Source organism: Geospiza fortis, unplaced genomic scaffold (genome assembly GCF_000277835.1).
Source record: "Geospiza fortis unplaced genomic scaffold, GeoFor_1.0 scaffold447, whole genome shotgun sequence".
NCBI classification, from domain to species: domain Eukaryota; kingdom Metazoa; phylum Chordata; class Aves; order Passeriformes; family Thraupidae; genus Geospiza; species Geospiza fortis.
In genome coordinates, this window is record NW_005054467.1 from 557,903 (window position 1) to 574,908 (window position 17,006).

The 17,006-nt window shown below is 36.7% G+C and overlaps 1 protein-coding gene across 1 annotated transcript in view; it reads right to left on the minus strand.

The window, feature by feature from the left end:
- FER (FER tyrosine kinase) overlaps positions 1–17,006 on the minus strand; it is a 143,816-nt gene that overhangs the window by 106,463 nt on the left and 20,347 nt on the right. The window contains exons 5-8 of the mRNA XM_005428029.2: positions 9,628–9,811; positions 6,564–6,701; positions 5,597–5,716; positions 829–951 (exon numbers count right to left, since the gene is read on the minus strand). Coding sequence (XP_005428086.1) covers positions 829–951; positions 5,597–5,716; positions 6,564–6,701; positions 9,628–9,811 — 565 coding nt within the window. The remainder of the gene's footprint in view (positions 1–828; positions 952–5,596; positions 5,717–6,563; positions 6,702–9,627; positions 9,812–17,006) is intronic.

Here is a 17,006-nt window from a genome sequence, read left to right on the forward strand (position 1 = left end):
ATCAAGACTTTTTCAGTAAATGAAGGATTACCTAAAGAAATTGCACTCCAATTTACTACTGGTACGGTAAATGAGTATTTATTACCAAATTAGTAAGATTAAGACTGATTGCAACAAGAATCAGAAAAATATCACTACAGACAAAAGGTTTCTCTATCTGTTATACCAGCACCAGTTTAGAAGAGTATGTGAATATTTTTTCTAAGCAAAGGTAGAAGAACTAAATACCTAAAGATGTTGCCCAAGAATGATTCTTTATAATAATGTTTTATTTATGGTGCACTAAAACACTCACTAATCTCTCACCTTTGGCATTTACTAAGAAGTACTACAGGGTAGGAGATTTACATACTTTACATTTACACTTCTGTAAAGGAAATGTAAAGAAGAATGAACTTAACCTGACAAGCTGCAAACATATTACTGCATAAGAAAGTCTTGCACAAGACTCTGAAAGCCTTTCACAGAATTACACCTCCACAAGGAATTCTGCCAAACAGAGAGGCAACTGAACTTACTCATCTTCTTTGAGCAAGCTGAATTGAATTAATGAAAGGTCCAGCTCTTGAGCCAAAAGTTCTTGCCAAACCATGGCAACTATATTAAACTTATGGAGCTCCACAGTTCTTCAGTGAGTTGGGGTCTGCAGTGGGCAAGGTTTATTTCAGAGACAAGAAACTAACTTACCGTTGTTTTCCACAGTAATTGCTAAACACAAAAGCAGAACAAGATTAGTGAAGGTTATTTCTTACTTAAGTTTTAGGAATTGCATTATAGACATTTTTCCCCCTCAAACTATTGTATTTTGAAATTTAAATTTCAACTTACTCAGATTTCTTTTCACATGTCTTAGATGACTCTTCTATTTTTTTCTCTAGTTCCAAAACAAGTTCCTCTTTGCTCAGAAGGGTTTGCTGCGTTTGCATCAGTTCTTCTATTACTGTTTTTAACCTGTAAACAGATTTCAGAAACCCAGCCTGTGAATGCATAAACTGAATATATTTGGGAACATTGTAATCCTTTTCCTGAAGATGTAAAAGAGCATTATTTTTTAGATTATGTTGCTCAGTGCTTAGTGATAGTTCTTTTTTTGTGTGGCTGGACCTTTACATTGCTAATCTGTATTGTTAGAGATTCTGTGTGAGCCTCTGTATACACACAAGGTTACAGAATGATCTCCTGTCTGCAGGTTCTCCTACCAAGAAAATATTTTTTCCAGAATATGTGATGAGTACCATGAATTATTGCTTTCCTAATATATTGCTAATTTATAGAGGCTTAAAGAAAGACAAAAGCCTTCTGACTCATAAAACATGTGTTAAATAAATACACAGAATCAGTAGCTGGGTTGTATTTACTTCTAGAAATAGCAAAAGTACAAATGATCACTTTCTGTGGTAATAGTGACTGTATCTTTCTTTACAATTATCCTTTTCAGATTACAATCTCTGCTAACGGTTAATTCAAAGTAAAGTACAAAACCGCTCAATACTAACAGAGAAGGAGTATTACACTTTAAAATTATTACTAACACTTCTTAATTATATTGGTAAATACTCCAATAACAAAAAAAAAGTTCAATGAATGTACAACAACATTTGCATTCTAAACAATGCATGTAATGGCTTACATAATGACAACTTCTAAAATGTGTCTCAATCAAGACTGTTAAATCAGAACAATCTCTTAAAAATAAATAAGCATATACATCTTGTTTCCTTTTTGTCATTTATCTATACATCTTTAACTATCTTACTTTATTTGCCCTGTATTTTCAAGCCCAATTTCCATAAAATTACTGAAGTAAAAAAAGCGGAACACAAGCAAAATATATGTAGCAATTACCATTGCACAGATCTACTGCCCAAAACCATTCCAGACCAGGGAGTGGAACACCCAACTCTCTAAATATCTAGGAGGCACATTCCACAAGTCCATATATACTAAACTGAGTTATTTGATTCTAAACACTGAATCAGTCCTCTCCTCCCAATGTATTTTACACAATGTTGATTATATATGATCTGTACCCAGTTGTGCACTTTATTCTAGGAGACTAGAACCACTAAAAAAAGCCATGGAGTGAATGACGAAAATTTATTTCCCAGAAGACAAACCTTCCACATGTGTTTATTTTCAGATAAGATAAATACTTAAAACATTTCCCTCAAAATAACATGATTACAGCTCTGCTTTCCATATACATTTTTATCAGTTTTAGGCAATCAAAATCTCTATGCTGAACTTCCCTATGTTTCCTTATACTGGGTCTCCAACTTATTACCAACCAACTTTTTTATTTTAATACTCTGCTAAAGAAAGTAATTAAAAATTTTAACTGCTTTTTGAACAACTTTCTAAAAAAATGTTTAATCAACATTTTATTTGCTTAACAACTGATTTACAGGAAGCAGATGTTTTATCTACTGATCCAGCATCAACAGTCACGAAATTAAAACCAAATTGATAAGGCTTCATCAGTAGAAGGAATGAGTATATACATGCAGATACAACATCTTAATTATTTCATCATTTCAAAAATATTAGATCTTATATTTTATATTGCAGCATCAGATTAAAACATTCAGTTGATGTCATTCTTCCTGAAACTCCTGAGATACTTCAGAGAGATTTTTATTTATCTTAGAGAGAAGATAAAGTAGTAGGTACACCAAAACTACTTGCCTCCTTGCACTTCATATCTATTCTTTGTTTAAAAAATAACTTTCATTCAAACCCGCTACAGCTGACAACACTGCATCTGTCTTGTATCATCTTGGCCCTTGTTTGCCAAAGGAATTTTCTCGTGGTATCGTATTTGCCTTCTGGATACAATCAGTTTACAAAAGAGTTTCTATGACTTAACAGTTAATCACTCTAACACTTGAAAAATCACACAAAACCCGTACCTAGAAAGCTTCCTTTCCTGTTTCTTGAGTTTTAAGCTCTGTTCTGGTGCAACTATCAATTAAAACAAATGCTTGATCTTATATATGTAGTGGGGAAAAAATAATCCAAAGCTTTATTTATGTAGAGAATGGAGCATGGTCTAAAATGACCACTACCACTTAGAAATGAAATCTTGGCAATACTGTTTATGATTCCCTGAAAACACTGACTTGATGACCTGCACAGGTCAGTAAATCAAACTGAATGCTTCTCTAGGATTTGTTAAAACCAAAGCAGAGTAAGAACACAGGAAACCTTGGAAGGCCTCCCTCTAAACTGGGTATCTGGATCACCTGTGAAATTCTAGGCAGGCATCTCAAAACCAATATAGCAACCTTGAAAACATTCAAACAAAGACAACCAGATGGATAAAGGATTAGTAAGCTTTGTGAAAGGACAGATTAAAGCTAAAAGATCGCTCTGAAAAAAAAGATCACAGAACAGAAGCTGAACAGAAATTTACATTATCATAGGCAGAAAGGAACAGATTGTTCCTCTTCTCTTCCAAAACAAAAGCTTAAGAGCCATAAAATGAAAAAAGATAAGAGCAGGTTCACAAGATAGGAAGTTAATTTCTGAAATTCCTTGACCAAAAATTCAATGCACAACAGATACTTTTACACACTGAATCTGACTGAAAAAGATCACAGAAGTAAAGTACTTCCAAGGATATTATAAACTACCACCACGGCCATTAAAGACATTTATCTCAAAATATTTCAGAGGTGAAAATTATGGGAAGCTGAGGAAATAGCATTATATGATCATCCTGGTTTTGTTCTCTCAAGATTTTTTGCCTGTTGTCTAACATGAGAATGAAGAAAGTTGAGTGTCTGTCTGTGGTCTGACCTATGAGGGTTTAACTGTTTTTCTCAGAACTCTAAATCTATACCAGAAAGTGAACACCTTAATGACAGCAACACTTAAAAGGGCTACCTGATTTGTGTTCCAGAAATAATGCCACACCATAACATTTCTCCAATTTGCAAAACCATTTCAAGTGGATGAATGGTTTGCAAGAGAATACTATGAAAATTGTACTGGAACAAAATAATATATATATATGTAGGTAAATATATAGACATACATTTATAACAAAATCAAATATTTCATCAGAAATGTTTATTAGAAAAGCAAGATTTCATCTCTTTTATTTAGATATGCTGCTGTCATATTTCTAAACAGTTGGATACAAAAGGCAAGCCAAAGGCAGAATGTTTAAAAACTTTTAATATTCCATTTAAAAGGGAGGGTCAGTATCTATATATTTCTTGCTACTGTGCTGAAGTACACCAAGATGTACAACATCTCAGAGTTTAGGCAGGAATAATCTCAATATAGTAATGATGCAGAATATATTAAAAAGAGAAGGATGTTTAAAGGAATTGGGGGGGTTTAATTATCATGGGATCTTTTCATAAGATAAAGCTGCTTCATGACTAAGTAGGCAGATACTTCATATTAAAAAATATTTCAGTACTTATCAAGGGAATAGATTTACAGAAAGTAATCAAATCATATAGAAAAAAAAGAGAGGATGATTAACAGTCTTAAAAAGGAATTAATAAAATCCTGAGTTTCTGTCATGTTGAGAAAAAATGGGGATGAAAGTAACCTGCAGAAGACACTGCTATATGTTTACATTTGAAAATACTTCACACTAATTTTGGTTTTCAGAAAAGCCTACAAAAAATAAGGATCATAGTTTGATTAAGGAAGTAAAATTAAAGAAAAGAAAACTAAATGCAAAAATTCCCACAATATGTCATTGATGTCTTATTTGCATCAGTTTTACTTTCTAAAGGGAAAATATTTCAAATAAGTCTCATGTGAACTGAAATACAGTAGACACAGCAAAAATATCAACCAATGAAATTCTGAATTTCCCATTTCTAATGCATGATTAACAGTTGCAATCTCACAGATGACCACGCAGGACCATTTTATGTCAGAAGTTGAGGCCAATAATACACAAACATAATACTCTCAGCAGTCAATTCATTCCCCATAACAAATGATCAAAGGTAAACTTGGTAAAAGTGATGAAAATATTTAACTAGGCAATATATTAACAAAACACAGAGAGGTGGTTCATCACCCTGAATAGCTAAAAACTGTGAAACACTATACAACAGCTACATCTGTGTTACTAAGTTAATGTATTCTAAAGGTTACAATAATGAATAACAATCTCCTTTTTAAAACAAAAGCAAACACTTAAAAAACAAGATAAATAAATTTACTCATGAAAATTTTCTACACGGTGCTTTAAATCACTGACCACAAAACTCTACTCAGTGGTTTCATCAAAATATTTTGCTGTTTTTCCTAGGGTAGTGAATGTGGAAACACTTTTGGGAAAATGGCAGCACCTTCCCAAGGAGGACTCATCATAGATGTAGGGCATTTTATTAACTGGCACAGAGAACTGCATACTTTGAAAATAAGGACAAGTTTTTGAGGAGACTAAGGAGAAGGATTTTGTGCAAAGAACAGTACAACCAGCATGGGAAACAGTCTGCAGCCTGAAAACACTACACATAGAAATTGGACCTTAAAAATGGAGACAGCCATGCAAGGATCTAAGTGAGCATAGATATAACACAGAACAGCATTTCCAAAGGATGAAAGATTTGTGTAGACTTACATAACTTGCAAACTTTCTGCTGTTAAATTATTCCACATGATCTCATTAGCTTGAAGGTTTTCATTTTCTTCTAGTAAAGACGTATCAAACTCTATTTCTTGTTCAACAACTTCTGATGACCTAATTTAATAAATAATTGTTATAATTTAAAAATCAACATGTATCTTTGAGTGAATCATCGAGCAAATCATTAGGGTTTGATGTATTTCATTAACTAGATTATAGCTAAATTATATCTGAAATATAAGGATAGATAGCAACTGGATACATATTCTTTTTCCTGTAAAAATACATAATTCTAAAATCTTATGAGATAAAACACACTACAGTTCTTTGAATGAAGCTCACAGCAAAATCAAGATTCTCAAAGACTACCAATGTGGACAGGTGCCTGTTATCTGCTTCCATCACAAACCTGCAGATAATGACCATGAATTCACACATAACAATAACAAAAAGAACATGAAAGAAGTCTTAGAGCTATTTCTTCATACAGTAAAACAGAGTAATCGTTCAGTAAATGGGAAATATAATTTTTAATACATGCAGAGCATGCGTTATCTGCATGCTCTGAAGTCTCAACCTGCAATAACTGCAGAACACAAACATATCTAGAGTTCTAGAGTTGACTTTAAACTAGAACAAGTTTAGCCCAGAATGCAAATTGCATCCAAATAAACAGCAAACAGGCTCACATTGAGTCTAGACTGTAATGTGTAGTCTGCTGTCAGTATCAAAGTCCTGGCTATTCTCATGTAACTGGAAATTTGTTTTCCTAGAACCAGCCAAACAGACTGCTCAGCCAGCTTTCTGCATGTGAAAAGTAAAACAATTTTCAAATGAGGATGAAGTTTTACAAGAAACAAGGTAAAAGGAATCAGACAGAAACAAATTCCTCTGAGCACTTAAGCAGTTGCAGTTTAATGCACGGTTTTCTCAAGAAGAAACATGAGATAAAAATGCTTACCTGTGAGTATCTATGAAGTCATTATACTCAGAGTTAGGGTCTATCTGTTCCACCGAGGTCTGGATCTCTTTATGGACATTCACAATCTCTTCTGTTACAAGACTGGTGATCTCGCTATACTCATCCAAGATCCCTTTCCTAGAAAGGAAAAAAAATTCTAGTGTATAATATGGCACTGAAGGCATAGATGGCATTGAAGATGCTTCAAATTTTCAATTTGCTGCTTTGACAAGGTCTTGTTCCAGCTGGCTAAAAAGGGAAAAGTATGACAATATATTATACAAAGAAACAATGCATCACCTGAGGACTTTCCTCTACAGGCTTAGGGTGGCTAAAGTCTCTTTAGACCATACTCCTTCTGTTGATTTCAGTGCACCAACACACAGCATAGCTAAACTAAAAAATGGAGAGATTACAAGGAAAGGGAATGTATATAGCTCAATGATGATGCTCTTCTTCACACAGTACATGCCACGCTTGTTATAACCTACACTGAAAGTGAGTAACAACCACTCACGTTAAAATTTAAAGGTTTTTTAAACTTCAACAAACACAACAAAGGACTGAATCAGGAAAAAGGGCAGCACTGGGAGCACTGCCAACTGCCAGAGGCTCATCCTTAAAATGCCTGCTCCACCTTCTATATCCCTGTATAGTCCCATCAGCCAACCCTGGCCCCTCCCAAAGCCAGTCTGTCAACTCTTCTTCACCATATATTGGTGGAGACTGCTTTCTTGTAACTTGACTGGAGGTCAGGTGTTGTCATGCTGTGCCCCCTAGCAACAAGCTTTTCCATTCCCAAAGGCACCATACGAGGGACATAAGTACACACCCTCCCTCCACATGACCCTGACAACCAAGGCTGTCCAACGACAACAATACAAAGGGGAGGAAAAGGGGACTACGGGGAGAACAGAGCGTGTCAAACCAACTACAATAACATAACTATACATCAACAAAACTTCTCCTAACATACACACAAATTAATCTCTTAATTGTGAGAGCCAATCATCACATTACCCATTCATAACACTGAAGATTTTCATATTTCATGGCAAAATATATTCTGGCATAGGGCAAAATGATTTACAGAAGTGTGTGCATTTCCTTTCAACACTGGCTTTCCATCTTGTTCTAGCGTTTTTTATATATACTATTCATCATTCAGACAAAAATAGGCATAAATCACAAGTAAGCATATATTTACAAGAGGAGAGAAAATTAACCACGAAGTTGCTGTGAGAAAGTACAAGCCACACAACCCTGTCTTCATCTGCTTCCAAGAGTGGGAAAAACCAAGTGGAAAAGGAATGGCAAAGGAAGAGGTGGTATTGTGACACTACTCTTAATAGCATCCAGTGACACATACTCAGAACACCCTGCTATTCTCCTTAACTTTTAGTTTTCCTTCATAATGTACCTTCATAATTATTTCCTATTTCATTTTTATCTCTGATAAATTTGCTAGCTTGCCAGGATCTGAAGCATGGTGGCCACTCAAAAAACACTGATGAATTTTGGCTAGCCAAACATGCAGAGGAAAAAGTGCAAATGCATTTTTTTCTGGATAAGATCTCAAGTTGTGTTTACTCTGTAAAAAAAGAATAGTGTGATAGGATTTTTTCAGTGCACTAATTCTGAGCAGAAAACAGGCAAGAGAAGGCATTAAATCTTGTCTTTTCTGAGAATATCATGTGTGAAAAAGTTCCAGAAAATACTTCATGGAGTGTGATGAAAAGATAGGTAAACATCAACAATAGCAATGCCATATCTTAGAGAACCTATATCAATTACAATGACAAAAAAGAGGAAAAATATCATCAGCAATATTAATCTATACTTTTTCAGGTCTAAAAACTAATTCACCTGCAAAATTAGGGTTATTGAGGAAGTTTTGTTTCACAGAGGTTGTCACACTACGCTCTACACCTGAAATCAGCATCTCTATACATGCACCAAAAAAAAGTTATTATAATAGAATCATTTTCCAATACATTCAGAACTCACAAAAAAGTCTATGTAGTGAAAAAAGTATTTTTTACAGTTTTTTACTCCAGGAAGAGTAAAGATAAATTTCATTAAGCTCTTGTTCCATCATAAATTTCCTCAGTTAATTATTATAGCTTGTGATTCTAAAACAACCACCTGAATTAGACACACACATTCAACTGTAGCCTTTTGCTGTGATCTTACATATAAAATTAAAAGGACCATACAGGGAGTATTACAAAGCTTTACTTCAATACCAGCACCTGAAGCAAAAAAATTAAAATGTTACTGCACAGGGAAGCTAATGATGCCTGCACCATATAAAGTGTGGAATCCCCAACTCTCCCTCAGTTCCTGTGCCCTGAAATCAACACGAATTCTGACTTCAGAATAGGTAAGAAAATGAACTAATAAAGAGTGTTTCACATCTAAATTAAGAACTTACAAAAAAAGCTAACCACCCCTTTTTTTAAGCTAAGACAAGGAGGCAGCATGGTGGTTACAAACCAGAACGGAGGGCTAAAAGTCCTCAGTAGCTGTTCTCAGATATCATCACTTTGCATGTACTATGTATTGATGTAAGAATGATCTTTTAGGAAAGAGGTCATAGTATTTTTAAAGGGAGACTCCTTACAGAGAGATCAAGTTTACATAATCCTGTTAATCCTCCCACCCATACCATTAACTATGCATCTGATTGTGGCTCCTCCACAATCACTTTCAAGACAGTTGGGCAGTTTAAACCAAATTTTTTGCTGATGGAATTTCATAATAATGACTACTAGAGAGGCAACAAACTTGCTATAGTCTATAAACTGAAGGAAGAATCATGAGGTCAAATTTAAACACCGCAGTCCATCTGTAAGAATTTATAAGAAGATGGTGTCTTGTTGATAGGCTTAAGCGAGCACTCACAACTACCACCTGCATCATTTGGATAGACTTTTTTCAACTGTTATCCCCTGATATATAAGTAATTAATCACATTTTCTTATTTTCAACTATTCTTATAGATTAATTAGAATATTACACATAGAAATTTTACAAGTTAGAAATATTTAAGAATACATCTTACAGGGCTTTAATCATTTCTTCTTGCATCTTCTGAAGGGAATCAAGTAACAGAGGAAGTGTAGTATCATAATATTGGTGCTGATGTAATTGTGCTCCTTTCAGGGCCAACACATACTGGTTATGCAACATATGAAGTTTCATAGTGGCTTTTTCACACCGATCTTTGGCTTTCTCTGTCTCCTTTCCTGAGAGAAAACAAAACAAAAATTGTGATTTAAAAAGTATACAGGCCTACAGATGACATACCTGGTAAATTTATGTCAGGTTTGCCCCTTTTTCTGCAGTAATTTTCAAGGTACTTCTCTGAGGAAGGTAAAATCCAACCACTTCCAGATAATTAGTATGATCAAATGTCTAGGTTTTCTAGTTACTAAACTTCATAAGAAAAAGGTTATTTTCTTTGAACAGAAATGTAAGAATTTCTTATCTAAAAGTGTACAAAAACCACAAGTATAAAAATAATACAATATCAACAAGAAAGCAATCTCAGATGCATTACTATCTCAAAGCTTTTATTTACAAAATCATATCTTTAGAAGAGAAAGCGATGTCCTCCTACACTAGATGCACTAAAAATATATTATTTTTCTGTATTCAAGCATTCCTATTGCTACCTATAATCCTAATAAAGCAATGATGCAGTCAGTCTACATATAAGCAGCTGAACCCTCACACTGTTACTCCTGCTCAAAATGGGCAGCCTCTCTCCTACATCTTAACATTTCCCTATCACATTGATATCCTGATCAGGATTGGCTCTACAGCCTCAGCTTTGTACCACTGACACTGGAATTCCTCAAGTTCAAGCTGACAGGACCAGTTGAGAGTCGAATTGCAGAGCTACAAGGTACTTCATGAGGTCACCTATTCCATTCTTTGCCACAGTAAGTGCACAGCTACGTGAAGTATGCTATCAACACTTTTTCCACCACAAATCCAAAACACAGTCCTGCAACAGCTACTGTGAAGAAAATAACCATAACCACAACACACACATAAGCTTTTAATCACATCCTTGCTGTCTTCTTGATATTTACCAAGTACCTCATTACTTTTTCAGGAACTAAGACCATTTTAAATTAATCTCATATCTGCAAATATCAAGCGCAGAGTCACAAGTACCTGCACAGATAAACATATGCTACCTAAAGCAATCTCATTCAGACCACTGCATTTCTTAGAAACTTAAAATAATTTATGTAAGTAAAAACACGTCTACTACCCATCACAAAGCAGTTGAGAAAAAAGAAAATGTAAGCATTCATAGCTAAGTGGCAAAACAGCTGCTTGAAAGCAGACCTTGAAGAGCTGTGTCATATAAGGAATACACAAGGGACTGTGAACTCAAATAAATCAAAACTGAGCAACATTAAAGGCAGGCACACTAAAAAAAAGTTGAGGGAAAACCAGTAACAAATGCCCTTTCATATACAATGGAGTCAGCAACCTTGTCAGAAAAAGTAAACAACAGTCACCATATAAAAGGAGCTGGTACAAGAAAAGATTTTTTTTTTCCTTCTGTGATCACTACCTCAGACCTTCAGAGATTTCCAGGATGAAATACTACTTCGTGAAAGAGTCAAAGAACCCCTTTTTTCTAAGCTGTCAGAAAAAGAGGTTGTTGAGAATAAATGAAATGAGAACAAATTATGAGGACTGGATGGTGCTTAGCTTAACTTCAAAGGTACTTGAGAAAGTTTTAGCTAAAATGTTATGATTCGTTTATACAGGAGGAAGTAGGCACTCAATGGAGAGTCCCAGGAATATCAGCTGGACTCTGATAGATGAGGTGATGATGATGATGATGAAGATGCTGTCTGAAAGTAGCAAACAGGGAAACCAAATGTGAGGAACTGGAATAAAAGCTGTCATAGTTTGACACTGGCCAAACACCAGGCACTCACAAAAGCTGCTCACCCACCCTCCCCCGCCACAGCTGGGCAGAGAGAAAATAATTTAATGAAGGGTTCATGAGTTACGGAAGGGGAGAAAACACTCCAAGGGCAAAACAGGTTTAACTTAAAGGTACAAGGTCAATTTATTACTAACAAAATCAGGGGAGGATAATGAGAAGTCAAATAAACACTTAAATACAACTCTGTCCCCCCTACCTCTCCCTCCTTCCCTCAAACAGTGCAGGGAGACAGGGTGTGGGGGTTTTGGTCAGTCCATCACCCAAGGTTTTCTTCCGCTCCTCCAGGAGAGGAATCCTTCCCCTGTGAGGCCATGGGGTCCCTTCCATGGGAGACAGCTCTCCATGAACTTCTCCAGTGTGGGTCCATTGTCACAAACAACAGCCATACTGCAGCTGCTGCAGCATGAACTGCCACCATGGGCAGACACTCCTCTCAAACTGCTGTGCCATGGATCACTCCAGGGGGTGCATTCCTCCAAGGACAGGCTGCTCCAGCCTGGAAGCAAGGGCCCTCTCCCCACTGGGTCTCCCACTGGATCACAGCCTCCTCCAGGCATCCATCCGCTCCAGCATGGGCACCTCCCCATGGGCTGCAGGTGGATCTCTGCGTTCCCTGTGCACCCATGGGCTGCAGGGCACAGCTGCTTCACCATGGTCTTCATCACAGCCTGCAGAGGAATCTCAGCTCCAGTGCCTGGAGCACTTCCTCCCCCTCCTTCTCCACTGGCCTCAGTGTCTCCATGCTGTTTTCCCTCCTCCACTTCTCTGGGTAGGAAAAAAAACTGTGTTCCCTTTGTTTTGATTTTCCTCTTAGATAGGTCATCACAGTGGTGTACCAAACTCTCTAACTGGAGAGCAGCATGTCCATCTTCAGAGTCATCAGGGATTGACTCTGCTGGACATGGTGGAAGCTTCTGGAAGCTTCTCAGAAGCCTCCTCTGTGGCCCCTCCACTACCAAAAACCAGGCCATGCAAAACCAACACAAAAAGCTTCAGAGGTACTGATTAAAACAACAGTAAATTATAGAGTGAATATTTAGAGAGGTGCACATGGGTAAAGAACTATTCCAGTTCAGTAATCCAAATGCACACAGAAATGAGATCTTGGGGTCAGTACAGCAAGATTGATGGAAGCATAAACTCAGTGTTCAGCAGCTGCTGAACACAATGTTAATTTAGCAAAGGAGTAGACTGGGTTGTTATGCTACTGATTAAATCCACTTAAAAGTATGCAATCTGTTGACCTCAACGAGAATATATCTGACATGCAAAAGGTTTAGAAAAAGGCATTACCATCAGAAAGGTGGGAAACAAGACAAACACAGGAAGAGTTGCTACAGTGAGGGGTCCTGAAGCACTAGGACTCTGAGGAGGAACACGTAAGAACAGACACAGTTAAAAGATCTGCACAACCTCTTTCAATGTAAAAACCGTACATTTTATGGCATTATATGGAAAGAGTAAAAAAAAGACCTTCTTCAGTGAGCACACAGCTAACCTATGTATTCTTCTGGTAAAAGTTATCATAAGCAAAAAAAAAAAAAGAAATTTACATGGTTTAAAGTGAAGGGACAAGTGTATGCAAAAAAAAAAAAAAAAAAAAAGGAAAAAAAAATCCTGAAGAGTTACTAAGAACTAGGACAGCACTTCTGACTCGGAACTCCCTAGATAACAAATTACCATGAAGCCAAAGCACATTTCTATCAGTTTGTACTCTCCTACGGCTCTCTAGACACTTGCTACTTCACACCACTGTCAGCTACATTTCAAACAGAGATTAATAAAAATCACTTTAAAAGGATATTATGTCTTTCATTTAATTGAAAACAATCCAACTGCTGACCTAATTTTGTACATTGAAGGTACAGATTTCTTACATTACAATTTATCTGAGTTACTCTGTACAACAAAGACAAAGCACATCTCCAGAGCTGTCATCAGAGAAGAATTTTTTCGTGTAGGTATGAATGAAACAATCCACTTTAAAAATTTCTGTAGAACTGTTTTGGAGAGATAACATTCACAAGGCTATCTTAAACTTTAGCCAGACATAGCAGGTTTTGTCTTCGGCAAACCATCTAAACTTATGTTTCATATGGAGACTAATTCCCTCCCCCCAGAAAAGCCCACAGTATTTATTTCTAAATAAAATGTAGACAATTTATAAGGAGGAAAACAATCCAACACATCAGAATAACATCCCAGAAGTTAAATACCCCCAAATATGCATGTCTGACATCAGCACAATAACATAACAGGATGGTAAAATCCTATTTTCCTATCTGCCTTAGGAACTAAATTCCTCCTGTATATACATTATTCCTGACCAGAAAACCTCAACTAATTTCAGAGTATCATACAGAAGTATCATACACACTTATTTCTAAATACAGTAGGCTACAGAGTCAATCTGGTCATCTTCAGAGTAAAACATAAACACCATAAGATCTTTCTGGAGAAGGAAAGGTATGTGGAGCATGGGGAAATACTGGAAGGTGACCGAAGAGAGTTTGGAAGGGAAGGGAAAAAGTCATCTACAGGTCATGTACAGTACAGGATGAAGACTGGATGAAAAAGGAGAGGACAAAGCTGTTGGAAGCCAAGGCTGAAATGTTTTGCTTGCCAGTCCACAGTGAGATATGCTGTTCAGGGAAGCCAGAATATCAGGCAAGGTGGCAGCAAAGGCAAAAATGCTGCATTAGTTCTTGGGTTATTCTGTGTTTGGCTATTCCCAGTCATGCCCTAGATCAAATATTCTAAAATTATCTCCATATGCCATAGTTTAAGAGCTCCAAGTAGTCTATGCATGAGTTTAAAATACCTTCCTTATCAGTTTTCAGCTTATGAAATATTAGCACATCTGAAATTGTACCATGTACCATCAGTATGGGCTTGTGACCTGTGAACTGCAACAAACCACCTTCAACAGCTAAACTAAACTGAAAATTTAAACCAAAATTATCAAATCCCCATAACTGGCAATTTAGTAATACTATATCTCCTTCAGAAACCTCATTAGCATCTAAACTATCTGATTTTCCCATCTGTTTTAAGGCCTAAACACCTTTGCTACATATTATTCCTCCAAAGTACACCTCAACTAATTGTGACATAAATCAAATTATCATACTCACTCAACTTTAAAATAGAGCCTTGGATCTATATTTAATTCAGGGAACACAGTTACAGTATTATTTTCATATTGTAATTTACTTTTTAAAGCAGCAAAATGCAGTGAAGCAGCATACGCAGTCGTTCTCCATGTCAATTAGCACAGAGCAAAACATCCAATTTTCTTTATCTCTACAACGAATTTCATAAATAGATATAATTATAATTCTACTGCCATCAGCTGTTGACAAAACTGTTTAATGTTAATAGAAACTGACGGGTATACAATATGTCACAGCATAAACTGTACTGTGAAGCTTGCAAAATTCAATTATGAAAGTTTTATATTTACAAAGAAAAGGCTGGCATTCTTTCTCACTCATTCTGTAGTCTAGTATTTCAATTTCTAATAGAAACTTATTTAAGATTTTACTGCATACAGTACAACACAGTCATCCAGGAAAAGAATGTTTTAGTCTATTTTCAATTAAAAGGCAGATTTGCCAATCCGAAGTTCTTGCAATCATAATTATTAGACTCTTGTGGCCTAACAATCAGCTAAAATAGAAGAAAAATACTGGATGGGACAGTAAACTGAGAAAAATTTCAGCTCATAATGTTCACTTCATCTTTTTTTAAATCGGCATCAATGTACAGTGCAAATGCCTCAGGGAAGCTGACCTTAAGGAAATAAACACTGCAGATAGAGAAAGTTTTCACACATATTTTGGCTTTACAAGAAATAATTATGCCAGTGAGCTCAGGTTTTTCCCCTTTTTCCCAGGTTTTCCAACTCCTTCCAGGCAGACCTTCATTCTGAAGTGATGACAAAGTTTTCATAAAAGACACAACAGAGATCATTATAAAGGCTTAGCTCACAACAGAAAACTAAATTTCTAGATTTATAGCTTCTGGTACTGAAACGTGAGCTTCAGCACACAGTGAACACCATCCCATGTAGACACACCAATGACACAATATTACACAAGGCCAGTTTTTGACAATTAATTTAATTTATTTTCAAAAGGAGCCAATGACACATCTGATGTCACAATATATGATTACATCCCTCCAACAGAAACACAGTGAGAAACTTTAAATATGCTAAAATTTTGGAAACAGAAAAACAAAATGAAAAACAGGACAAGGTGACTATCTGCATGAATAACAAGAAGGAAGAAAGTCTTTAAACGTAAATAAAACTGTGGCTAACAATCCACAGAAACTGAGGATTAAAAACATATGCCAGGAGCATAACCATCTCTTGTAGTTCAGGGACTTCAAAAAGTAAATCCAACCAAATTTCTGGGTATAAGTAAGTACAGGAAGAGCAGCAAAGGCAATGTCATAAGCAATGTGGGCAGCAATGACGCTGCCAGGGGAAACCTGGACAGTACCAAAAGTGACTACAGAGTTCTAGGGGCAGACATGAAAAGCACAAGGGATGAGGCTGTGTCCTCCTTAATCCTGCCAGTGAAGAGAAAAGGTGCAAGGAGAGCACTGACAATCCCGGCTGGTAAGTAGCTGCAGAACCAGTGTCAGCCACATGGGTCTGTATCCTACAACCATGGGACCCTTTTTGCAGACCACCATCTGCTTGAAAGATAGGAAGCCCCTTCCTAAGCAGGGTAAAAGTATTTTTGTCAGTAAGATGACTGACCTGATTAGGAGGGCTTCAAACTGGTAACTACACAGGATGGAGAGGGTGACCCACAGTCCTGAGGAAGGAGACTGCTAAGGAAAGGGTACAGTAAGATTGGAAGGGATCAATCACAAAGAAAACAGAACAGGGAGTGCAGGTGGGCAAGAAGGTCTCTGCAAAGCACCAATGTGAGTAGTCCCACAAATCCTTTCCAGGACCTCAACATGCTGGCATGACATACCTGTGTATTCCTGCATGTAGTGCAAACGTGGTGAGTTGGGTGTCTGTGTGCAGCTATAGGACCAGGACGTTGTCAGGATCATGGAGGCAGAACCAGAGCTATGCAATGCAGAGTTCAGACTCCTGGGGAAAAGCAGTCCAGGAAGCCAAGGAGAGAGCTGTTCTTTACATGAGAGAGTAGCTGGAGTGCATGGAGCACTGCCTCAAGATGGATGAGGGGTGACAAAGAAGGAGCGATCTTGTGGGTTAGGATTAAGGAGAGAACAGGTGAGGTCCCACAGAACACTAAGCAGCTTGGCTCCAGAGTTGCTGCAATTTTCTGGATTAAAATCTCACTAAGTATCACGGTATTTGATTTCAGAAAATTTTTAATTGGAAAAAGAGGAGCAAATCAGAGTTTTTCCTATTTTTCTTTTTTCTTTTTTTTTTTTTAAGGAAGTGTCCCCTGAATAAGTATGGAAATCTTGAGCAT